This window comes from Pezoporus flaviventris, unplaced genomic scaffold (genome assembly GCF_033815535.1).
Source record: "Pezoporus flaviventris isolate CSIRO_AGI_PZ_B2104156 unplaced genomic scaffold, CSIRO_AGI_Pfla_v1 ptg000022l, whole genome shotgun sequence".
Lineage (NCBI taxonomy): Eukaryota > Metazoa > Chordata > Aves > Psittaciformes > Psittacidae > Pezoporus > Pezoporus flaviventris.
In genome coordinates this window covers 2,281,376-2,308,327 of record NW_026892570.1, presented here as the reverse complement: position 1 = coordinate 2,308,327, position 26,952 = coordinate 2,281,376, and the positions used below count along the sequence as shown (strand labels likewise).

Sequence of the window (26,952 nt, the reverse complement as noted above, 5' to 3'; positions counted from 1 at the left end):
CTGTAATCTAAAGAAAATTAGAATATTAAATGCTTTTATGCTAAAGGTATGTTGAGGATTTTTGTCATTTGACACACTTGGCTTGGGATTTGGGGAAACTTGCATGTAAGTTGCTTTTCTTACCTGTTGATCTATTTTTCCTATACTGAAATTATTTTTCTCTTTCTAGGTGTGATGTCTATAAACTGAAATTTGAAGGGAAGACTTTTTACATGTTTGGAGCTCAGAAAGAGGTCAGGTTTAATACAGAACTTCTGTATTTGATTTAGAATCAACTAAGACATAACATCATTTTTCAATGAAAAAATATCTAAACAACCAATAATTGTACTTCCTGTTGTACATAAAAATACAGGAGATGAGTGAATGTAAATATTGCTGTTGTCAAAAGTATGTCTAATTTGCAAAGAGTTGAGACACTGATCACTTAACATTCATGCAGTACTGTGTTGATTGCTCATGGTTTTGGTTGTCTGTGTAGTCTGGTTTTAATGGACTTTAAAGCGCTTAAGCTGTATCCACTCTAAACATGAGCAATATCTGTATATGGTTGAAAATTCAGGATCAGTGTGAGGTATTTTTGGTTAATAATGATAATCTTCTCAAATCTTGCTCAGCTGAAGAGGTTGGAGTCTGTCCTAGGTAGATAAGAGTTCTATGTTGCCATTGAATTCTAAAGATTTTTGCTACTGAATGCTAGAATCAGTTCTTCCCCTAGGGTAGAATGAGATAGCTCAAGTCTATGGCTTTAGATACCATCTAGGTGAGGAACAGAAAACAGAGGAAGGCAGTAATTCCAGAGATATCAGGGGCTGTTTATGTGGTTTCTTTTATTTCTAAAACAATTGCCTAGGCAGTTTAATTATCAGCTGTGTATGAGTTGTATTTGCGTGGATGAACCACATATTGAGGCTGCACAGGAAAGCTTGGTCTTCTGTGTGTCTGGTTCATGGTGATGCTGTCAGGTACAGATTCTTAAATTTTTGAGAATTCAGTGCTTTCATTACTTTTGTTTGCCTTCTTTTCCTTGCATTTAGAAAAAGACTGTTCTGTCATTCCATACCTCTACACCAGCAGCCTGCAAGCATCTTTGGAAATGTGGGGTGGAGAACCAGGCTTTTTACAAGTATGTAAACCTGAAGTAATTTCCTGTAATGAAAGTAAAAAAATGTGCATGTGAGTAGAAGACTGTTCAACGCGAGATGTTCCATTTCATTAGCAGAATTCAAAATACAAAAAGAAATATGCAAGTTAATGGAGAATATTATTTCATTTCAAGCCAGTATTATAAAGTGTTTACAATCTGCATGAGGCAGGAGAGTTTTGGTGGTGAATAATTACACTTTTCCCAGCACACTGTTTTTGCTTTCTGTAGTGTGTCATGGGATGGACACAGTACTGCAGTTGTGTCTGGGAACATAGTTGTTAACTTACCCCTGCTGTTGAATACCTTTAGAATCATAGTTTAGAACTAGAATGGAGAAATTAGAATGGAGGAAGAAATCTGCTATGCTTGATTCTGTGGGCTATCCTGCCACCAGCTAATGCTCTTCCACTCTCTAAGATTTAGTAAGAGTTGATTCAAAATAAAAAAAAACAAACTGATTTAGGAAAGAAAGTGTTCTTGGATACCTTTTGAAAGATGCCAGCCATCTCTTTTTTTTTCTTTTATTAAGTCTATAAATAAGCAAGAAAAAAAGGAGTGTCTTCCTCCCTATTCCCTAAAAAGGAACTTGAAAATAATTCCTGATTAAAAAGCTCTTTCTGCCCTTCACTGACTTTGTTAGATCTGTTTATTGATGATCCCCTTTAGGCATGTAGCTTTCATTCTTCTCAGTTAGTCTTTCTTTACAGCATCTTGCATATTTTATAAAAATAACCATTTCTGTGTTGGAGCATATCAATGCCAGAGGGCTGCTGTAAGACTAAATAATAACTAAGTAGGAAGAATGTGTCTTCTAATATGGATATCATTTTTGAAAAGATTCCTTCTTTTGTTTCAACACTGATAAAATAATATATCAATATAAACCATTCAATTGATATGTTCAGTGAAGAAACAGGAAATGTGAGCTGGCAAAATAAAGCTCTTAATTCTGTTTTAATACCTACTGTGTTTGTGACTGAATAAAAATATTATCAGGGAGTGTTTTCTGTTGGAAGTACATGTAAATAGGAAAATAGTGTGTGGTGTTTAAGCAGTTTTATTTTATGTTAGTAGAAATGAATGGGGGGAATAGGAAACAATTCCCACCTAAAGGAAAGAAATTAGTGCTGAGGGAGACTCGGGAATATCATCTCTCTACTCTTATTGCTAAATGGTTGTAATATTAACTGTTTGGATTTTGGTCACATGGTTGTGGTGGGTTTTGACCTTGAATAGGTGCCAGATGCACATGCAGCTCATGGGTTGGAATACAGACAGAAAGACTGCTTAGCTATTACTGTCACTGGCAAAACAAACTTGACTTGGGGAAGGTTAATTTCATTTGTTCCTCACCTTCTTACTTTATTTTAAAATGTCAATAAAGACAAACCTAAGAACACTGTTCTGTTTCTCCCCAGGCTCAACTTCACTCCTTCAGTTCTGAGTCTTCCATGTTCTCCTTACCCTGAGCAGTGCAGGGAGACAGGGAATGGGGACTGCAGTTAGTTCATATCATTTTTTCTCTGCTTCTCCTTCTTCCTCACACTTTTCCCCTGCTCCTTCAGGAACTGCTCCAGCACTGGTCTTTTCCATGGGCTGCAGTCCTTCAGGATAAACCATCTGCATTCCATGCTTCTCTCCATAGACCACATCTCTTGCCAAGAGCCAGCTCCTGTTTGGATTCTCTGCAGGCTGCAGCTTCCCCCAGTGCTTATCTACCTGTTGTAGTGCAGGGTCCTCCATGGGCTGAAGCGTGGATGTCTGCTCTGGCCTGGTTTTCCATGGGATGTAGGGCACAGACTGCCTCACCATGGTCTGCACCACAGGCTGCAGGGGAGTCCCTGCTTTAGCTCCTGGAGCACCTCCTCCCTTCCTTCTTTTATCTGTCGTTCTGCAGGGCTGCTTCTCTCATGTTTTTTTTTCTACTTTCCAAATGTCTTCATGGCATTACTGTGGGGTTATTTCTTTAGCAAGGTAGTTTTAAATTATGCTTGCCTCTTTCAATTTTGGTGGGTCTCAAAAGAGAACTGCTTTACTAAAATGAAGATTAGTAGTGATATTCAATTGAGAGGAATCTGGCTGATAGATTGGAAAATAGTAATGGTTAATATGTGGACTGCAGAAAAATAACAACAATCCTCCAAACAAGATACTGAAGCCAAAGCAATCTGTAAATACAGGCTTAGGAGACTACTCTTGAAACAGCAAAAGTTTTCATACGTTTTAGAGAAAATGAGCTGTATAGTGTGGACTGTTAGTAATATAACAGCATTAGATAAATCTTATGTTCTGTACGGGACGAAAAAGTATTCTAACAAGATCACAACAGTCATAGCCAGGTTGTGTAAGTAATTCATGATAATGACTCTTTACCTTAATTAGATTTGGTCCTCCCGTCTGCTTAGAAGAGCTTGAGATGTGGAATTTAAAATAAGGTCATCATCACCTTGCATGTCTTGAAAAGCAGAACTTTTAAGTCCTGTCTCAATACAGGCTCAGGGTTGACTGTTGCTTTATTTTCAAGTAGATATCTGGGAATGAGAGATTCCATATAAAATCAATTTGCCACTTTGAAGGCAGAGAACATCAAGGAGATGGTGTGTCTGAGGTACTCTTTCATGATCCTTGTGATAAAAGACTGTGATAAAAGGTAGCTCTGTACTTCATGATTACAGAGGAGCAGTAGCATACTATACAGGCTGCTAAGAAGTTGACTGTATGGAGAAATGCAACTACTTTGGGAGGGAAGCATTACCACTTCTTTATTAGATGTTTATTTTACTAGTGAGAAAGTGGAAATAGCCTTATCTTCCCATAAACAAGGTGGTGTTAGGGCAAACTTGTCCTAGGGGCTTACCACAGTCATTCCTTCATCCTGTGAATAAAAATCCTTAGAGACACAGCAAATGTCTGCATTTAATTTTCTTGCTTTCTTATCCAGGTAATCACTTGGTTTACATTCAGTGGTTCTGTGCTCTCTGAATTATTATATGTGTGCTTTATGTTTTAATTTGTATAAAGGCTTAAAAAAAGTTGGAAAGCTCAATTATTGAATATTACTTTGTGTTATAAAAGTAACAAAGCTTGTAGTTTGCCTTGTTCAGTTCTGCTTATGAGGTTCCTTCTGTGCTGAAAATGTGGTATGTTATTTTTCCTCAAGGTATGCAAAATCCAGTCAAATCAAGACCATGTCCAGCAGCAAGATATTTTTTAAAGGCAGTAGATTTCGATACAGGTAGGTGTTTGCTTTTCTTTTTCATGGCGAACTACTGCAGAAACTAAGAGAAAATGTCCGTAATTATTCATGGCAAATAGAATGCTTTTCCTTCTTGAGGATCCATTCATACCTAATTCACATTCACACCTAATATTTTGGTTCGGTTGATAGACTGGAGTGAAGGAATGCCATCCAGAGGGACCTTGACATTCTTGTGAGGTGGGCTGATGCCAACCTTACGAAGTTTAACCGTGCCAAGTGCAAGGTCCTACACCTGGGTCAGAGCAATCCCAGGCACAGCTACAGGTTGGGCAGAGAAGAGATTCAGAGCAGCCCTGCGGGGAAGGACCTGGGGGTGTTGGTCAATGAGAAAATGAACATGAGCCGGCTTCAGTGTGCTTGTACCCCAGAAAGCCAACCGTATCCTGGGCTGCATCAAAAGGAGTGTGACCAGCAGGTCGAAGGAGGTGATCCTGCCCCTCTACTCTGCTCTCTTGAGACCTCACCTGGAGTATTGTGTGCTGTTCTGGTGTCCTCAACATAAAAAGGACATGGAACTGTTGGAACAAGTCCAGAGGAGGACCACGAGGATGATCAGGGGACTGGAGCACCTCCCGTATGAAGACAGGCTGAGGAAGTTGGGACTGTTCAGCCTGGAGAAGAGAAGGCTGCATGGAGACCTCATAGCAGCCTTCCAGTATCTGAAGGGGGCCTATAGGGATGCCAGGGAGGGGCTCTTCATTAGGGACTGTAGTGATAGGATAAGGGGTAAAAGGTTAAAACTTAAACAGGGGAAGTTTAGATTGGATATAAGGAAGGAGTTCTTTACTGTGAGGGTGGTGAGGCACTGGAACGGGTTGCCCAGGGAAGTTGTGAATGCTCCATCCCTGGCGGTGTTCAAGGACAGGTTGGACAGAACACTGGGTGGTATGGTCTAGTGTGAGATGTCCCTTCCCATGGCAGGGGGGTTTGGAACTTGATGAGCCCAAGGTCCTTTCTAACCCTGACTATTGATTCTATATTCTAAGTCAGGATTCGGAAAATTTGCTGTTACCTCTTTAGCATCACTTAGTAAATAAACTGGAGGCTTTGTGCAGACTCTTGTCAAAGATCAGTGTCACCAGAATAGGGCTCCATTTTGATGGAGTTTCTATAAAAACAAGGATGTGTGGCCTGGTCAGAGATTGTATGACCCCTGTAACTGGGCAATTATGGACCAGGGGAGCACTAGTGGGTCAGTCCAATCACACCTAGTGCACTACTACAAAAGGTTGCTTCTTTTTAGTAGCTTTGGAGACAAGTGGTCAGCAGTATTTTTAATCCGCAACACCGCAACATTGTATTTTCACTACATGCGATTTTTTTTTTTTTTTTTTTTTACTTGTCCACTTTTGAATGTAAATTAATTGTTCATGTATGTATAGTGCTTTGCATTTCCTTGAATATTTCATGTTTTAATGCAGCGGAAAAGTAGCCAAAGAGGTTGTGGAGGCAAGCTCTAAAATCCAAAGGGAACCTCCTGAAGTTCACAGGTATGTCTTCACATTTGATATTAAAGTTTAAGGACTAAGGAGGATTATTGTTCTCTTCAAGGAAATTTTCTTTCCTTTACTGTGAGGTGTAATGTCTGTCATTCTGAGCTTCCACAGTGAGGTACGAAAGACTTGGGAAATACTTGTGAAGCTATACATGAAGCTGGGTTTAATCAGTCAGTTAGATAAGTAGTTTAGATTATTATCTGGGTTATAAGTATAATGTTATTACATGATCATGACAGAAATGTATGTTCTTATTTCATTCGTAGATCTTGCCTGGTTTTGAAAGATTCTTTGTATGTATATGGGCATGTTTAAAAGTGTATTTGATAGTTTTTCATAACAGTCTAATTGAAAATCAAGAAGTTCTTTCCTGGAGGCATGGGGAGGTAGATTACTTGGGCACACAAATGTATTTTAAATGAAAAAAATTACTCACATAAGGAAATAGCTTATTGTCTATTTTTTGTAGGGTTTCTGTTTTCCATAGGATAAGAAAAGATTTTAATGTAAAATTATTTTTTAGCTTATATTTTACTTTTGTTTCAGTATTTAAACTGTTTTGAACATATTATTTAAAACTATTAGTGTATGTGAAGAAACAGATCAGAGAGCAGATGAGTTTGTAGAGCAGTGATGTATGGGTTTTGTATGTGAAGAAACAGATCAGAGGGCAAATGAGTTTGTAGAGCAGTGATGTATGGATTTAACACCCATAAATAATAATATATATTTTTAATGACTAACCTTCTTAAAATGCTTGTATTTACGATATTATGGTAGCTCTAAGTTCAGTTTCTTAGAAAGACTAAGAAAAAATCCAGTGATTTCAAGTGTTCTTATAGTATGGGTTTTGAAAAGGGAGACAGAGGTAAATAGCTTGTCCTTATACAAGTCATCAAAAAGCGTAGAAAATATTCAGCCAAAAAAAAGCAGGCTTTAGAAATAAGTTACTCTGTGAAAGAAAATTTTGGGGTGGGAAATGGTAGTTTTACAGATGCAAAACATCGAGATGATATGACTGCAGGTAAATATATATATTTTAGTATATATATATATATAAAAATTATTTCTATATAAAGTTCAATTCAGTGGTATCATGGCTGCATTGAGAAAGAAACACGCAGTTGTGAGGAGGTTACTGCTCAGTGTCTTCATGTTGGGCTATTACACTGAAAGCACTACAGACTGAAGATCTCTTGGAGTTTGTAGTCATGCAGCGTTAATGCAGTGGCAAGTTCTTCGGAAAAATGCACACTGAATGATTTAATATTTTGCTTCCAGACCATGCCTGAAGGAGGGATCTTGGTAAATAAATATGGAGTAGGAGCATATGGAGTAGGAGCCCTGTGTGTGCTCCATAGCACAGCTTCTATTTTGGACTGTTTTTTTAGCTCTTTGCAGCAAGCACAAAGATCGAGGGGTTGCATAACAAGTTCTTGAAGGTACCATTGAGTTGGAATACTTGTAGTTACAGTAATCTGAAAAACTTCTTTGGATAGTGAAAATTTAAACTAAATAGTTATTAGAGACTGCTTACAGAATGTGAAAGTGGACATAAGTAGCTTTGGGCATATGTTAATAAGCAAGGAATAATGGCAATTGAGAAAGAAAGCTTGTTTATCCCCACAGAATAATTAATGACATGTAATGTGACCTAGAGTAGGACATGCATCCCAGGTTTACTTAAACCTTCAGCAACACACAGTCCCTTCTTTTCACTTGCATAGGTACTTGTTGAGTTTGTTTATCTATGTGTAATTTTGAGACTGTGCAAACTTGAAATGCATTTTGTGAAACTTCGGCACCGTATGTATGTACATTTGAAGTCAAGTCAAATCCTCTTCCCTTTCATCTTTGCTGCTATCAAAAGTAAATTATGTTATAATGTAATGGTTCAGATTCATTGCAGGACTCTTGCTTCAGGCCTGTATCATGTAAGTCTTAGATAACTTATTCTAAAGAGCCATTTTACATTTTCAGTAATGTGATTTTAGTCTAATGACCCTCATGACTGAAGTGAATCAACAGCATTCCTCAAATTTCCCTGAGAAAGTTCAACACCTGCTACCAGGAAAGCCTATTAAAACCAACTAAGATAAGAAAGAAAACGAGCCTGAGCACCTGGAGGCATGGCACAGAGACAGTGTCTAGGGTGAGTGAGAATGAGAACACTGTCTATGTGTTAAGAGATAGACAGTGAAGATAGTTGTTCCTGCTTTAGTCTTTAGTCTGCAGTGCTCAAACCGTAACAAATCCTCCCTGGGGGATCATTCCTGGAGGCAGTGCAACAACATGAGGAAAACGTTTTGTACTCTTTCTGCCTTCACCTTGAAGCCGAATGCTGATGTGTACTGTGCAGCATGGAGAGGAGCAACATGCAAGATAAAGAGGAGTCAGGCTGTGTAAAAGGAAGTAAACCAGCACAAAACCATCTTACACTTCAGATATTGAAAGATTTATATCTGCCGAGAGTTCAGCATAACATGGTTTAAAGCAGTGTTCAGCATGCAAAGCTTGTTATGGTAGCTCAAGGCCTAGTGTAATTTATGCAAAATGATTCTCAGATGACACATATTGGACTTCAGTTGCTTCCTTGCGAATAAGCTGATGCTGTTTTCCTCATTCTTTTAGAACCAGCATTACCCAGAGTCACAGCTCTCCCTCCTGGAACAAGCAACTCATAATCAACATGGAACCTCTACAACCTCTCCTTCCTTCTCCCTGTGAGGAGGAAGAGGCTCCTTTAGACGAAGGTGAGTCACTTACCTGATTCATGCCAAACACTACCAGTATTTGTTATAAAACATATGGAAAAAGGTATGTTACTGGCTCAGGGATATGGAAAATTTCTAGTAATTTTTATTAGAAGTCCACTATTAAACCTCTGTACATCATACTGAGAAATGATCCCTAGCGTAAGGAACGAGCCTCATGCAAGATACATTGTGGAGAAAGTTACTGCTGTTAAGCTTTCAGTTTTAGAATCTTTTTTTAGATTATCAGGTGAAAGGAGCTTAGCAGGAAATAAGTAATCTCAGCATAGCACCATTTTACTAAATACTGACTGCATTTACTCAGGAGTAAAAATTGGCAGTTTACTGGTAGGTGCGTTGTTTTTCTTGCTTCCCTTTACTTTTAGATTCTTTCTGTTCTAATGTTACGAAAAACCCTCTGCTAATTTAATTCCATTGACAAAAAGGGATGTTATTTGAATGTCATGAAGGAAAGATTCTCTGCTAATTTAATGTCGTTGACAAAAGGGATGTTATTGGAAGATCAGCTTGAATGTATTTTGTAGAACAAGGTTTTCCATGTATTTGTCTATTCCTTGATATTCTAAAAATCCCATTCAACACCTATCTTTTTGAGATCCAGCCATTACAAAGAATGATATGAACATCTTAGCCATCTTAAATGAGGAAAACTGCATTCTTCCTAATGAAAAAAGGAAGCCAACCAAACAAAACCTAACAGCAGTGTTCTTACTTGAGTTTCAACACTGAATGTAGTAAGAACAGGGAGAATTATCTAGTTACGTAGTTAGCTTGTCTGTGTAATTACTAGTAGGAGCTGCATAACATGCAGTAAATTTTAACAATTACTTGTTTTCCTCTGCTGTGCAATACCTGTATCTGATCATTTGCTTTCTGGCAGCAAAATACCAACACTGTGTTCCTGCTAGGCAGTTGCTACAACCTCAGAGTAACAACAGCTTGCTGCTTGTAAGACTGCTTTGCCACACTTACAGCTGTAAGCAATGATACTCATTTTTGGAAACTGCTGACTTGTTGCTATATGCTCAGCAGAGAGTGTTGGTTTCAAATGTGTATTACATAAGTTTGAAAGTCACGTTTCTTTTAAAATTGTTATTACTACTACAATTTAACAGAAACATTTGCTGATGGGTTTCCTGTAGAATGTTATAGAATCATAGAATCGTTAGGGTTGCAAAGGACCTTAAGATCATCTAGTTCCACCCCCCCTGCTGTGGGCAGGGACACCTTACGCTAAATCATATCACCCAAGGCTTCATCCAACCTGGTCTTGAACACTGCCAGGGATGGAGCATTCACAACCTCCCGAGGCAACCTATTCCAGTGCCTCACCACCCTAACAGGAAAGAATTTCCTTCTTATATCCAACCTAAACTTCCCCCGTTTAAGTTTTAACCCATTACCCCTTGTCCTATCACTACAGTCCCTAATGAAGAGTCCCTCCCCAGCATCCCTATAGGCCCCCTTCGGATACTGGAAGGCTGCTATGCGGTCTCCATGCAGCCTTCTCTTTTCCAGGCTGAACAGCCCCAACTTCCTCAGCCTGTCTTCATAAGGGAGGTGCTCCAGTCCCCTGATCATCCTCACGGCATAGTTAAATACTACCAGCTGCCACATTAACAGTATTTAGCTCTCTTACAGTATTTTCCTGTAGTGAACTTGGCTATATTACCAAATTGCAGTGTGAACTGATCTCACAGCTCTCTGACACTGATGCTAGCTCTCTTCCTTACGTGCAGTCAATCCACTTCTGTGATTCCCGTCTTCTCCCTTGCACTAGCACTAATCACCTCAGAGGGAACTGGGAGGAGTTAAAAGGAAAAAAAAAACCCAAACAAACCAATGAAAAATACCAACCAACCAAACACTCCCCCCCCAAACTCCTAACTGTACCATGTCCCACTACTCCTGGCTCAACCTCTAAGTGGCTTACCAAAGAAGATCAGGCAAAGTCTTGTGCAAGGCCAAAGGCAAGAACAGGAGTAGGGAGAAAGGAGGCAGCTAGCCCTGGGCCTGACTGAACTGCGTTGGGAAACTGTTTTTAGTGTGCTACACATGAAGATCCTTGGCATCTCTCTAAATGTCTGGGCCTGAGATAGAAGGCCTGCCAATGCTATTGAGAGTATGGTGTAGCCCTACCTATGTCAGATTTCCCTTCACTGTGTGGGTTGGCTAATGCAGCTTTCAGGACCAATGCTGATATTTCTGCAAGGTGCTGCTGCTTGCATATCAGTGTTCCAGCTGCTCATGTGGCCAGGACCTTCATAGAATTCTGCACTGTGCTGTGTCGGTGGGCCCAAGCAACATATTAGCAGGGCTGGCTATAATGGTACTATCAGATATGCATACCTTAGGCAGACTCAGGAGAATGCACAGCTTTGTCTTTTAACTGAGTAATACTTACTTGTTCTTAATTTTAAATTGTCTTTATGTGTTATGAACAAAATATATGGCCAAAACCATGGTGGCCTCAGTGTCTTGAGTAAATACTTCTTCTTCCTGAAACTTCTGGAGAGATGAACTCTGAGTTGGCTGAACCTGCGTGGTATGAAACTCAACTAACAAAAACTGTCACATGATTTTGTGCCAATTACTTGCCAGTTGCTAGGGGACAAAGCCATAAAAAGATGGCAATGGCAGAGTCTGAAGGGGTGTTTTAGCATCTTCAGCCTGCCTTGTTCTCCTTAGGATAATCCTTTCAGATGGAAAATAAAAGCAGGTGGAGCTCATATGAAATTCTGTTTTATAAATCTACTATGGCTATCATGCTGAAGTGAAGCTATTCTGCAAAAAAGCACAAATTGTCCAGTGGTTTTGCAGACATGTAAGAAAGGGTATGCTCATAAATGACCATTGTTTGTGGGAAGAAAGATTTTAGATGCCTGTGATATCACAGTAATAGTTACTTTAGCGTTTGACACTTACATAAGAGGATTTGAAAACAAGTAATGGCATTTTATTTTTTATTAGAATGGCAAGCATAAATATCCTGAGTTTGTCTATTGGTGTCTTGTTTTTCAAGAGGTAAATCTTCAGTCTGCACTTAGAGGCCATATACAGGTGTTCAGTTACTAATTTAAGCTCCCAGATTTGAATTGGTATTCTTACCTCCATGTGCTTTTATTCCTGTTTTAAATTATAATTATGTAACTTAATTTACCTAAGAGATTGGCCATCAGCAAATACATATTTTATCAAATTAAAAAACTAGTCTCAACTAGTCTCAAGTCCTTGTGCTTTAGGTTTTGTAGGTCATCTCTCAGTCCTTTGTTGCTACAGCTTAAGATTCTTCAGGCTCTCACACTGCTTGTTACTGACTTTTGTTTTGCACTAATGTCCATTCTGTCTCCAGAAGAAAGAATCATGGTATTGTAAAGATGCAATCATAAAAGTACTGTCGTGTGTAGGAGGTTATTCTGAGAATTAGATTTTACATGGGTCATTGTCAGATGTGGTTGGGAAGGTCACTTCTAGATTTTGAACCTAAAAGATATTCTTCAGGAGGCACCTACCTAAAGAAGTTTTAAGTGTATCCACAAGTGTGATTGCAAAATTCATCTTTGTCACAGATGGCAAAATTAGACCCTTCCAGTTGGTCCTGTTAGGTCCTTTGCATGGTATTATTCCATATGCAATTGAAAGCATTGTTTTTTTTTTTTTTTTTTTTTTGTATTGGTGTAAGAATTGTATGGCTGCTTTCTTTCACCATCTAATTTGGTGAGGCAGATTATTGCCTGTTCTGATCACTTGGCAGTTGTTTTGCAGGTGGTAGATCATTGTCTGGATTTTCCAGCACCAGATACTATTAGGGCTTCAGGTATTTGAATAGTCCAACTAAAAAATAAAATAATTAAAAAAAAGGCAAAACCACACCTCTAGAGTCACAGGATATTAATGTGGGTTTAACAAAGTGATGGAAACTCAACTTACTAAACCTGTGTGCTCAGGTTTCATACATGAATTATTTTCCTGTTAACATTGACTTTTGCCTTTGGAGCAACCAAAGGGAAAGTAGCATGCTTCAGTAGTTCTGTTAATTGATCTACCTTGTACTGTATCTGAGAAAAAAGAAAATTGATGTCCTCATTGATCTTTTAAGAATTTGTTTTTCTTATGAAATTGTATGCTTGTGCATCTGAGTTGTGTACAAAGAGCTCTTATCCTTTAGCAAACTTATTTTTGTGTGTCACTCAAATGTAAGAAATATTGCATTAACAACAATTAATTGGCATGAATGACATTTCATCTACACTGCAGAGTCTTTGTTGCATCTTAAAGCATGTATGAACACACAGCAGCTACTACCAGACTAGATGTGTATCTGTGTGTGACTTCTCACCTGTGTAAGCTTTGGTTGTAGAGTAGAGGCATATGGATCTTTTATGTGTATAGCTGAGGCAACAACACATGAAAAATTTGCCATGTAAGAATAATAATATGAACAAATATTAAAAAAAAAGCTAGCAAAATAATAATGTTAAGTACCTGTTCACATGTCATGTCTGTAGAGCAAGGAGAGTATTACAGGTAATCAATTTCACTGTTTTCCCTGGGCACAGCTCAGTGTTGTTGCACTTAATTTTTATTGGAAAAAGAAAATTGTTTAGCCCTGACTGTGTCTCTGGTTAGAACTAATACACAGCTTGTCAACAATCATATTTTTTAAATCACACCTGCTGTATATGAGACAGTTTATCTTAATACATTAGAGAAAGTCATGAAACATCTTGTATCATGTAGCATCAAATAGTTTTTCCCTGTGAAATTAGCAGCAGCAATACTCCTGTTAGCTGATTGTACATGGGGGGCTGGGGGGGGGGGGGGTGAGGGGGTGTATAACAACAAACACTGTAAATGTAGGAGTTCATCAGATTTTTTAGTGACTTTTCTAAATAAAATACCAGTTCCATTTTTAGATTTCTCTGGTGTGTAGAGATAAATAATTTGTTCTAATATTCTGTTAATATTCCATTAAATTTAGTAGAGGCCAAAGTGAGCATCTGTAGGACAGGTTGAATGTAATGTAATTTTCTACTAGTTTTTGGTAGTTTAAAATGTTAAGATCATTCTCCCATTTATGGATCATTATTCCATTTATGGAATGAAATCTGGTCTCGCTACTGCACACTTTGTAGTGCAAGCTTTTGGGACTCTGGCCTCAGGAGGTTTTAACATCACTGGGTGCATCCCCGTGTCTGTATTCAACAAACTTGGATTTACAGTCTCAAACCATATAATTGAGCCCTACAATGTCTGAAAACAACTTTTTTAACAAACAAACCTTTTGCTTCAAGATAACAATACTAGTGCTGACAACAAATAGCTCTCCCAGCTTTCCTTTGTAGCTTAGTTACAAATTCTCAGATTTCTAGGTGTTTGCCATGCCGTGCATCTACAAAATAAGTTCACTACTTTTGTCACAAACTAAACAACATTGCCCCCATCACCTTAATAAGATACCTCTAAAATCTGGAGAGGTGATTTACCTCCTTTTCACAAATACATTGAAATTGTTATTCTTGAACAGAATTTTTCTCTTTGTGATGGAAAGATGCTAGTTTTGAGGAGTGTTTTTCAGTTTTAGCTTTCTGTTTTTGGGAGGCGACTGGTTTTGCTTTCATGAACCATACTTCCTGGTTTTAACAGGTGCTACCTAGGCATCTGCTGTTTTCTACCTTCTCACAAATGGCAATGGTCTCTCTGCCACAGTTACCACCAGGAGTCATCAGCTGTGTATTATATAAAGTAGCAAATTAGGAAGGGGGAGGGTGATAAGAGCTGGAAAACCAATTCGCTACTGAGAGGAAACTTTGCCTTGCTGGCTCTCTTCTTCACACAGAATGTTCTGGGCAGCAGTGGAGGAGAGAAGCAGGCTTCTTGTCTTGCAAATCTTTGCGGAAAAACATCTTCAAACCATTACCCAGAATATGCTGCTAATGTCAAATCATGCACTCTTCTTTCTCTCAGGAGATAAAGCCTGTGCCTTATTTGCTGAGAGTTATTGGTAGCAACAGAGGGCTGCAAGGTTTCAACACAGATCTCAGTTGTATGCATGCTTTGTGGGCAGTGACTTGACATCTCACAGTCATTTCTGTTTTGCGTGGTCATGGTCAGATGAAACATGAATGATAAATGTTTGTTTATCAACATGAATGTCCTCCTGTTGGAAATCACTCACATCCTTGTCCAGGTTACACTTCTGTCCTTGATTAGACTGTCTTTTGCGTATTGAACATGGTGGTGGTTAGGCTTTTGTAGGAATTGGTGCTTTCCAGTTCTTGTAACTGTGTAAAAAGTGAATATTCAATACTTTTAAGTGAGATTTTAATAATTCTCTTTTGGCTGTTACAACAGTTGTTAGAATGAAGATGAGAAAAGCAGACAGAATCTTACTTTTGAAGCGGTGACAAAATGGAGATAGGAAGCAAAGGGGCACTTGATCTTTCCTGAGAGTGCTTGCAGAGAAGGAAAGGAAGAAGAGGAGAGTTCTCCCTGCAGGGGAATGTGTAAAAAGGAGCACTATTGCAATTTCATATTCTGGGGGCTAGGCAGGGCAGAGGAACCACTGTAAAGACTCTTCCCAAAGCTCGGTTGAAGCAGATGTTTATCATGAGAGAAATCTCTTTATGTAAAATACATCTTTTTCAGGACTCTCTCCCCTGCCCCCTTTTTTCCCACATAGTCATATTGCACATCATTGATTTTATGGTGCAGAGGAAACAAGGATGTCAGATAATGAACGCTCAGATGGCACACATGTCATAAATACTAAAGGCAGGGATTCTGGGAAGTGAGAGACTGGCTCCCCACATGCTCACTCCTTCCAGTTTATCTCTTTTCTGTGGTTTCAGTGGGGCCAGTAAAAGTTCCTTTCCCACTAGGACAATTTGAATCTGTGCACGTGGTTGTATTCCAGATTCCAGCTGGAGCAAGCTATCAGCCAGTTTATGTGCGTCATGCCTTTTTTAGGAGCCTGCATATCTCTGCAGAACTGTGACAGGGAAGGTGCCCAGCCTTCTGAAGATCACTTCTTTCTGGTGTATACAAAATGTGTCTCATAGTTGTCCACAAGTGGGAACTGGAGCACATATGCAGAGACACATTTTTCCCAGACTTAGGAATTTCCTTCTTTTGTTCATACACAGGCAGATCAGCTTTGATTTTAGGTTTCATCTTACTGGTTTCCTTGTGACTAAGGTTTGTAAGCACAGCATAGGATTTTTCCTTTTGAATCTATGTGTTTTATGTGATTATTTTCCAGGCAGCAGTGGGGAACTGACATCAGTTGCTAAATTGAAGCTCTTTAGAAAAATAATGGCCACAGTGTCATTTTGTGCTTTGAAAAACAGATCCTAAATACTGGCCTTTTGTTTCATGGTGCTATGTTTTGATGCCTTGGATATTTTTATGCTTGTGTCCGTGGTTCAGCTGTTATGCTAGCAACTGCTAACTGAGATGGATGCTGTGGAAATTTGTATTGTATGTTATGAGGCATTTGGAAATGTTTAAAAATAACCTCTCATTCTGTTCCCCACTGGGATATTTTTGTTGGCTGTGTTAGAACCGTGTCATTTGATTCATTGAGACTGACTTGTGTTAGTCTCTTAAAACTCAGTGGGAACCCAGTGAAAGGTCAAAGCTGGTATGGGTAGAGCCTTTAGAAGACTTTGAGAAGAGGAATTGATAGTCAAAATGGTGAAATGTCTTGTAAAAATCCAAACCAAGAGAAGCATTCATTTGCGGATGGTTAACCACTGCAACAAGGAAGTGTGCATTCGATTACTGCGGCATGGCTCCAAGATCACAGCCAGAAGGGCTGGTAAATTTACGTTTATTTTACTCAAACCTTTCTCCCCTCTCTCCTCTCATATCTTTTATGCCAATAATGGTCTCTTGGAAAGGAACTATCCTGCAAATGACAATATTACATCAGGTACAGCAGTGAATAAGGACGAATTACTGACAGGAGCAGAGTTGCAAATGGGGAATGAATGAGACAAAACTTAAATGACATTTATTGAAGTATCTTGTAAATTGTGGATTTTTTTGTTAATTGCTGAAAAATGAGTGACTCAAATTTTGCCCTTGTAGTTTTCTTGGACTAAGGTGGAGAAATACTTTGAAACTGTGATAATTTCTGTCAAAACTAAATAGTTCTTAAATTAGCAGATAGGTTGGTAGCATCTTTTGAATGTCAGCTGAATACAGTAGTGGATACAGTTAAGTGTTTTACTGCAGCTGAGTGGGTTGCAGGTCATAACTTTGTTGGTTTTATTTTTCTGGAGACTGAATAATTTAATATCCTGAATAATAGTACTGGGGTGCAGTGGGGAAAGGAGTCTAATCTGGATCTGTTTTTCATTAGATATAAGAGTGTGCAACCCAAGGAGCAAAAAGTATTCAATATTGCTTTGGATAGCAACCAAAACAAAGTTGGTTTGTGGGTTTTTTTTTTTTTTTTCCTTGTTTTTATACCGAATCCCTTTGCCAAAGATGGATTGGTCCCTCTCTCAATCTGTATGTCTCTGTTTCCTTACAGTATTAAGACATTTCAAAAACTGTTTCTCCATGCTTTCTGTGGTACTGTTTAGTTTTGGTGTTTTTGCATATGTGGTTGACAGATTTCAGTTTCCATGCACCTATACAAAACTATGCCTTTGTATTGAATCTTCATTTTAGAAATGAGTATTTACAGAAGAATTAACTGAGAATGTGGCAAAGACCAGAATATTCTCAGACTTTTGGCTCCTGAAAATCAGAAAACAGTAAGCACAATAGCTGTGGGAGTACCTGTTTCTTGCAGTGATTTACCTCTTAGCAGCAGCAGCTCCTGTTTGCTTTTGCTTCATGAAAACTATATTGTTTACTAGAAAGCAATTCCCTTGATTCAAAAATAGAGAACAATATTGAAAAAGCATTAGTATTTACATATTTTGTATTCTTACACCTCTGAGGTTAAATGTTTGCTCCAAATAGATACAATAGATACTTGGCAGTCCTGGGATTAGGGTTGGTCTTGATAATCTTAAAGACCTTTTCCGACACAGGTGATTCTATGATTCTAAGATGACACCAGTCTAGTAGCAGATTTGTGAATTGGGGCTACATCGATTCTTAAAACTCTTGATTTTGTAGTACTGTTTGTAGGATGTTACTCCTTTTGGAGTGCATTAAGCCTGTGTATCAGCATGATATGATATGAAACCTAAGGGCTGAAGTTAGCTTGTGCAAAACTCACAGCAGGGAGCATAACTCCTTGGGAAAACCCTGTTGTGGTTGCTGCCACTTCAGAACAATGCTGACTTGCACTGGGAGGGCTCACCCCAAGATGAGTGGAGATGCTGAAATGACCAGCTTGTCCTTTCCTTTGGTGCCAAGCTTTCACATCAATGCCCAGTTATTTTCAGCCTTGCTCTCTTTGGCCTGGTGCTAGACACTGACTCGCTGCAGTCCCTTCATCAGCTCCTCTGATTTCTCTGAGCTGTTGACAGATGTACCTTGCCTTCTCATTCCTGCTGCCATGACACTCAATTCTCTTCCTGTTACTCTCTTCAGCCTTTTCACTGCTTAATCCTAGTTCTGGAAGGAGGTCAGCAATAGTGGGGTGGGCTTCTTCCAGGTCAGAGGGAGGCTAGAGACAGACTCCTGAGCATCCAGGAGTTAGGTGCACTTTGCAGGGTGTTAAAAGTGGGGTGGCATCCTAATGGCTGTACTAGCTGTACTAATGGCTGCACTAGCTGTGACATTAGCTGAATGCTGTTGGGGGGCAATTTGTAACATCACAGAGTCACACTGTTAGCAACAGATGTGAGCTGGCAGCTGTGACAGGACTTTGCCCCCTTCTAGAAGTTCTTGTAAAACAAATGGGAAGGGCCAGGTCGAAAGCCAGGCCACTACCTAAAAAGGAGTTACTATAAACTGTCATTAATTTATTCTCCTTGGCAAAGCTAGAACAGGTGTCTTCTGTGGTCTCGTGGTTTAAACCCAGTCAGGCAACTCGTTCACTCACTTCCCCCCCCCCCCTCCCCCCCCCTTCTTTTCCTCCCCCTACTCCCGGAGGGATGGAGAGGAGAATCAAAAGAATGCAACTCCCACGGGTTGAGATAAGAACAGTTTAGTAACTAAGGTATAACACAGATCACTACTGCTACCACCAGTAATAACAATGATAATGGAAATAACAAGGGAAGAGAGTACAACACCTCAGCACCAGCTGACTGATAACTCGTGCCCCCCAACCCGACCAAGCACCGACCCATACCTCCTCCAACCCTGCAGTCTACCAGCCCTTCCGGGGCACTCCCAGTTACATCCTGGGCATGACGTGCTGTGGTATGGAATACCTCTTTGGTCAGTTTGGGTCAGGTGTCCTGTCTCTGCTTCCTCCCGGCTTCCCGTCCTCCCTGGCAGAGCATGAGGCTCACAAAGTCCTTGGCCAAACCAAAACATCATTGTTATCAGCTCTGTTCCCAGGCTGAAACTCAAAACACAGCACTGCACCAGCTACCAAGAAGGAGAAAAATGACTGCTACTGCTGAACCCAGGACATGTGGGTACAGGATGTGAGTAAGGTACAGAACTATGGCCTCCTACTTCTGAGGGCTACACATCTGACTGTGACGTAGATTCTGTTTTGATATAGATCCTGTGAAGGGTAATATTTGAGTCTACTGCAATTCTAGATTCTGTTTATCTTTCCTGCGTCTTCTTTGTGACATGTGAGCACTTTGCTCATGTGAGAAAGTCACTCTCTCCCCTCTGAAAGATCACTCTGTTCATAGCACAAATAAGTTTTATCCACGTTGAAAATAAGCGAATTAATACACAGTATTTCTAGTGGAAGTAGTAAAAGGGATGGGAAGGAACTGTCCTAATTGCAGTTGGCTGGCCACTGCATACACAGTTTACACATGTGCATGAAGTATTCCAAGCACTGCTCTTTTTAGACCATGTCTATTTTTTCAGATCTCTTTTTAAGAGAAGGAAATGCTCACTCTTTTTCCTTTCTCCACTATACAAAGCCTTTACAGGTGTGTAGTTGTGTTTGCAATACAGTAAAGCTGTATGCAGTATATCTGGCCACCAGACAGCATGTGAACTGAATTTTTAAATAAGCAGAGAATACATTTTTCTGGGGGCTATATTTCCAGCAACTGAATCTTCTCAAGAATGGCAGAGCTGGGGCTGCCCTTCATCCAGCTAATCCTCAGCTGCTGGTTTTGGCATCTTTAGAAACACTAGCAGCTGACAATCTTTATGTCAGACCTCTTGCACATTCATGTTCGCAGCAGATGAACGCTGTAAAGTCATGTTTTATTAAGCTGTTCATGTTCCTATCTGCTGTGACAAGTTAGAAGTTTGGAGCAATCCCAGTACTTGGTGGAAAGGAAGTACTGAGTTTTGGCTAGCATAATGAAAACTGTCTGTCTCTGTAAATTTTGACCAGTTGCCAGAAAAGTGTAGCAAATTTTTGCTAGGGGTGTATAACATAAGAAATAAAATTGAGCTTGTTTATTTGATATTCCGATAATACGTGTTAAAAGATTCTGACCTGTGGAATGTAAGCGCCTGTAAAAATATAAAATGAAGAATGAAACAAAGTTCTTCTTGATTAAATATAATTTAATACTCAAGTCATTGTGCTTTAAATCTAAACACAATACAAATTTTGATTATTACTAAAGAAATAGTAGGCATTTCAAAATATAGCCTAAAAGATTAAACATTATTCCTATAAGGGTGGTAGCAAAATAATTGTTATGTATGGATAGGAGTAAAGGATTTGCACCAGTGTTGTAGAGTAATTGAAGGACATTGGCTTTTGACTTGCTTTAGCTTTTATGTTCTCTTTTTTCATTGGAAGATACTGGGGATCTTTTCATTTTGTTTCAACCTGGTTGTATTGCTTCAGATAGCTGACTTCCTTGAAGGCTGTCCAAAAAGTAAATAATCTGAAAAACTTGTTCCTTTCTTAAATTTGGATCACTGGAATATTTATTGTACTGCAGAGTGATTTGAATTTTGGTGCTTTAATGTGATATTCATATGCCTGCATAAGCATCGTAAATTATATGTTCCATAATGAAGATACACTCATGTCCTTTCAAACCACACTTATCTGTATATTGCAACATGACTGGAACTTTGTTGTGGACTTACATTGACTAGGGTTAATATCTAATTGTTTCCTCCATAATTCACTTAGAAATGTTGTGGTGCTATAGCGCATAGGAAAAAATGAAAAGAACAGCTTTGTATATATGTATATATAAATTATATATAATATATATATTTTAATATCAAATGAGCTTGCATCAGCAGCTAGTGCCCATTCTGTTTTCAGTTTTTTAAATTAAAACATTATTTATTTATACTTGTGTATGGCTGATGTAAAATGCAATTACTTTGATTTAATATGTTTTAACAAAACATAAGTTGAAAATTCTTATTATCTGCTCAAACTACGTAGGGGACTATAAAGTTAATGTATGCTTTGGAACTTTGACACATTTCATTTTTAAAACCCCTGATCTGAAAGGGTTCCTCTCTTGCCTTCTGTCTACAGGTTAATCACAAAGTTAAAAGTTTGCCAGTTACTTGAGAAAAATACAGTTTTAATGAAAGTTAATGTGATCTTTCTTATTTATGTTCACTATGTATTTTATGCATGTTTGAATTTACTCTGGAGAAGGAGGCTCAAGAATCATAAATTGGGGTGACCTTTCTCTGCAATAGCTGCAGCTGTCCTCTTTATGATGAGAAACATGATGAAGATATGTTACTGACCTTGCATCTAAGCAGGTATAGATAAGCCTACAGCCAGGATTCTCAAATTTGGGGGGTTAAAATTAGGTCCTTTAATCCATATTGAAGTGCCCTGAGCAAGTGGATCAACTTACCTTTTACTCAAGGGGAAGTGAAAAGCACATTTGAAAATCAGATTGTAGTCCTTGTAAATTTAAAGATACGTGTAGATGCTTAATGTTGTGCTCTGGAGTTTAAGAATTTTGGCTTTTATGTTTTAAGATAGCATGAGTGCATCCTCAAACGACTCAGAGTATGGTTTGATGATCCAGCATTACCTGCTATTACACCATGCTCAGGAGAAAGATCCACCCAAATCTCTTCTCACCTCTTAGTGGTCCTACACTGTTGTATCTACTTTCAATCAGTTTCTATCCTCCTCTTGATAACTGTTGCAGATATGTTTGTTAATGGCAAAGACTGGTGTAGACAATAAATTCCAGCACAAAATGTGTTTCATGCTGAAATAGGTTGAATGTCTAAAATGGCTGTGATAGAAAAGGACAGAGTACTTGAGGCAAGGGATTGTTAGCTGGCCAGTCAAATTAAGCTAATAAGGAGACATTTGCATTTTATTGATGACAAGGTTTAATTATCTATGCAGATCTGCTGGCTAAGTCCCAGTGAAAGGAGCACTCCCTGCTAATGTGCTGGCTTTGCAAAAACATCTGTCAACCCATTTCAGGAAGAAAAAACACCAGAGAACTAACCCATGAAGAAAAACAGTTGTCTTCCAAGTTTAGCTTTACTAGGTGGCTTATTCAGAGGAGAAACGGTCTTTTTGGTTGATTTAGCCAGAATGTGAAACCACACCTGGAGGTGGGGCCAGTGTATCTCTTAGAGAACAGGAAGCAAATTACAGAGCAAGAGATGTGTTGGGGCCATTTTGAAGACTTAAAAGGAAAAGTTAATTTTGATGGTTAATGCGCTCTACTGAAGGGGGGTAGGGAAGCGCTTCTCGAGCATTATATTCTGTAATGAAGAGGTTTTCTGTAATGAATGTAACATGACACATAAAAGCATACTCTAGGAAGGGGATCCAGGGAGTTGTCTTGTCAGGTAAGGACCAAACTAGCTTATTCAAGGAGTGATTAAATGTAAGTAAGTTAGTGTGCAGGTTTTCTGTAATTTTTAATGCATTTTAGAAGTATCTGTAATATGTTGCATAGTCTATCTTGTATTTCCTGGCGTTTCAAGTTCAGTATGATTTTAAAGTTACCAGATATTAAAAAGTCATTGCTCACCCAATTTTTGGGAAGTCTGGGATAACTTAGCAAGTGCCTTACTTAGCCTTTTTGAGTGTGTGGAGAGCATGCTAACAGAGCTGCAGAGGTCGCATAGAGGATTTTGTGGTTACTGTCAGGCACTCTGACGTACAACAGGCTATTACGTTACGTATTTCCATGAAGAAATGTCGTAACAAGTGACTCCTAGTGGAGGAGCCCTTTTTCACAAAATATTGATATGCTCATTTAACTTTGTATTGGCAGATTTTTCTGCAAATACTGAGTATTTTGGGATCTGGCAGAAATGCGATCATGTGCCAGTGTCTGGCCTAGGGCAGGTCTGCTGGCCTGGTAGTTCAGAGATCTGGTATCAGTTATGAAACTGAGATTATCATGGGTACATCCTGTCCTGAGCATGGTAGTTATGGTAGATAACAAAAAGGAAAAAAAAATCAAAAATAGAAATTTAAAGTTGAGGTGGTAAGACCTTGTCATTCAAGAAATGCAAAATTTGTAACATTGAGGAAGTCCAGGGTAGGGTTTGTATCACCCAATTTTACTGAAATGTAGTCGTGTCTGCTGCTGGTTTAATGATCATTAGCCAGTGACACAAGAATATTATTTTTCTATCCAGTCAAATAGAAGGAAATGAGGTTTCAGCAACAAAGTTAATAATCTCAGTGGAGTGAATAGTACCTAAAAATCAGTGACATTATCAAGAAAATATGTGAAAAGGCTTCTGATTTCAAAATGAGATTCTTTGCAGAATTTTGGTCAGTTACAATGGAGTTACTATTTAAAATTGTAGCTTAGAATTATGATCCAAAATGATCTAAATTGTGTATTTTCCTATATTGTAGCTGTCTTTATGATATGGATTTTTGCTTTGCCATTTTTGTCCTGTGTTATATGTCTACAGAGCAGTGATGCATCTTAAGGTTCAAGTCATGCTTTATTTTCCTCATCTCAATACAAACATAATGGGCCGTTTGTTTATTTTTTTTGTATATTTTCCATCTTTTAATAGAAAACTTTCATAGAGCTTGCTGAGACTCATTTACTTCACACTGAAAACCATTACGTCTAGCCTAATTAGCACTGGAGGTGTACTGCTTTTCTGATTACTTGCTTTTCTCTAACAATACATTTTCTTGTATTCCGCATTGTTTTAAAGTCTCTGAACCTCAATATTTGCAGCATTAAAATGGAAAAGAATCTTTGATGGTGTCGGTTCGCTTTTACAGATCTTTCACTGATATTAAAAAATTAGCCTAATTTGAATTATAAATAGTACACTGACGTGAATTTCCTGAGTTGCTTGTTGGACAAGTCATGTAACATTACATTGATTTTACCTACTCAATCTTTATCTGTATGCTGCAATTGGATTAGCCATTACTAAGGAATGAAGAGATGTGGAAAATCACAAAATAAGAAGTACAAACTGTTACTATATATTACTGTTGCACATGATAATGTGTATGGTCTGTTCCTTCTGAGCATAGGTGGCATCTGATGACGGTAATGAGTGTTGGACATGGGGCAAATTTAAAACTGTTTTTGCCAACAGTTTGTTTGAGCTCTGTACCTGACTCTTGCTGTTCCACTCCTGCCGCTGACAACTAACAGCAGTCTCTGCAGTGTTGATGTAGCTGCAAAGCAGCTAGACTTCTGTGCAGACTTAACTGCTGTTTGTATTAGACTGGAAAAAGGGGAGTGAGTTTTGAAAGGAGAGAACTTGGGCAGAGAGAGGAGTCATAAGAAATAAACATTCCAGTAAGGCTAAGAAAGACTCTTCTGTAAGGGAAAGAGAGAAATTTAAAGGACAGGGAAAAGAGACTGTAAGTATGAAGAGTAGAAAGATGACTGGAACTAAAACGACATGAAGAGAGGGAGCTTTTTAAAGTGAGGAAGCATTTTCATTGTGTTTCAATGATATCTAATCCTCACACTGTGTTTCAGCTTTCCTCTCCTTTTATCTTTTTAACTTTTAATGTGAATTTATAATGCTAATCTACTGTCTCTAATTTCGTGCTCTATTAAAAATTCCCAACCTCAGCCATTATTACTTCCCAACCATATCACTTTCTCCTCATTCACCTCAAAGAAATAAGGGTGGGTTGTTGTTGTTGTTATTATTAGCCATCAAATAGTACCGGTTCAGATGTACTAGGTATTCATTTATATTAGAAGTCTGATTGCCAGTAGAAAATTAGGTGTTCTGTTTTCTCCTTTGTGTTACACTGTTATTAGCAGTAGTAGTAGTATCAGACAAAGTTAAGCAGCTCTGGTATACTGCAGTGTTGTAAAGAAGTTCCTCTCCTCTGGTACTTTTCAAAAGGCTTTTCCAGTTTTTACAAACCGTGTATGGTCTGGTTTCAATATGCAAAATGACTGTGGAATCTTCTTTCCAATCCCTGTTAGATGCTATTGGAAGGCTGAGGGTTTTGATGGGGTTTTTTTAGGGCAAAAATTTAGGATCACTATTTTCATCTCCTTTCTTCAGGTGTCCAACTGCCGCGGGAAGATGAGATTTCAGTACCAGTGACCTCAAGCTCACCAGTTAAGGACACTGGGGAGAATTTTGATCTTGCCATTGAACAGGAAGAGAAAATGAAAGAAGAACCTTTAACCATCTCAGAACTGGTATACAGTCCTAGCGCCAGCTTGCTGCCCACTCCTGTTGATGATGAGATTGACATGCTCTTTGATACCTCTCCAAGAGTAGAGTATGAGAAAGATGATACAGATTCATTTGAGGAACTGGAAGCAGATGAAAATGCATTTTTGATTGCAGAGGAGGAAGAACTGAAAGAAGCTCGGAGAGCGCTTAGGTGGAGCTGTGACTTTCTAATGGGCAACATAGAGGTGAATGCCTTTGTGAAAAGTTTCTCCAGACTTCTCTTTGTAGGCCTTGGACTGTTACTGTTTGTGTTCCCTCTCCTCCTTGTTCTCTTGGAGTCAGACCTTCAAATCTCTTTTCTCCATGAAATTCGTCAGACACCTGAGTTTCAGCAGTTTCATATTGAATATTACTGCCCCCTTAGGCAGTGGGTGGCTTGCAAAATAAACTTCATTTGTGACATGCTGGGCAGCTTTTAGATTTTAAATAAATATTGTAAAACTAAGGGCTATATTCAAAATTTCAGTTAGTGCCAGCTTTCCATAATGCCCCTGGAAACAGTAGCTGTTCCAGACAGTAGATGTCTTCATATCTGTACTCATAGATTTTTCATATCCATACTCATAGATGTCTTCATATCCAAACTCATAGATTTTTCAAGTTCTTAAGTTTGCTTTGCATTGTTAAATTTCCTGTTTAGCTACAGGCTTTTATGGTCAGGTTTCAGTAAACCAAAAGAAGATTTATTCTAATTGCATTTCCTGCTCATGTATTACATCATATAAGATGTGTTCACAGTAAGTTTCGCTGTCCTTAACCTTACAATCCATGACACTAAATCCAATGAAACTGAAAGAAAAACTGTTTTGAATATACTCCTTAGTGCAGCAGTCTTCTAACCAATGCCTATACAAGCAATGTTTATGCTGGGTTTTTGTTTTTGGTTTGTTTTTCTGTTTGTTTTTTTAGAATTTTATGTGTTTAAAATATTTTGGTAATTTTTTATCAAAAGACAACTTAGGATGTTATTTAAATGTACAAGTTGGTAAGAAAAATGCACAAGGGAATGTGGGATGTTTTTAGTGTTTTAGCAATGACTTGTTTTTAAACTAGTGGCTGCAGAATGAATAAGTTTAATATAGGTCTATAAAGAGAGACTGTGGTTTGGGAAATACATAGAAAGTTCACTCAAGTTCAGTAGGGGCTGCCTGGGGGAGGTGAGAAGACACCAAGTACGCAGAAGAATTTCTGAAAGGCACAGTTGTAAAGCTTATGGAAGTGAGCAGAAAGGAAAGTAATGGTACTTCCTCTTAGCTGTCAGGTTGTCTTACATATTATCAGTGCTGTAGAAAGTCTCTACAAGATAGAGACATTTTGGAAAAGAGTGAGTTCAGTCTAAATGTAGATTATTTTAGATAGCATCAAAGTAGATAATAGTAGGAAGAAAAAAAGCCAAAGCCCTCACTTAAATTAGCAGGTGAGTGACCTACTTTTAAAAACTATAGAGAAAAAGAGGAAAAGGAACACGTTTTGTATTCCTTTTTGAAAGCAAAGCATTAGGCTGTACACTTGACATAAAAGTATTCTACTGACTCACTATTAAAGGCTTTAAGAGATGCATCT

General features: G+C 38.6%; 1 protein-coding gene across 5 annotated transcripts in view; it reads left to right on the top strand.

The window, feature by feature from the left end:
- FRMD3 (FERM domain containing 3) overlaps positions 1-25,916 on the top strand; it is a 134,349-nt gene extending 108,433 nt beyond the window's left edge. For all 5 annotated transcript variants that reach the window (XM_061456291.1, XM_061456295.1, XM_061456292.1 and 2 more), the window contains 6 exons: positions 170-233; positions 1,038-1,126; positions 4,308-4,382; positions 5,828-5,896; positions 8,534-8,655; positions 25,213-25,916. In XM_061456291.1, the coding sequence (XP_061312275.1) occupies positions 170-233; positions 1,038-1,126; positions 4,308-4,382; positions 5,828-5,896; positions 8,534-8,655; positions 25,213-25,808 (1,015 nt within the window). In that variant the 3' untranslated portion in view covers positions 25,809-25,916. The remainder of the gene's footprint in view (positions 1-169; positions 234-1,037; positions 1,127-4,307; positions 4,383-5,827; positions 5,897-8,533; positions 8,656-25,212) is intronic.
- Positions 25,917-26,952: the final 1,036 nt, after the last annotated feature.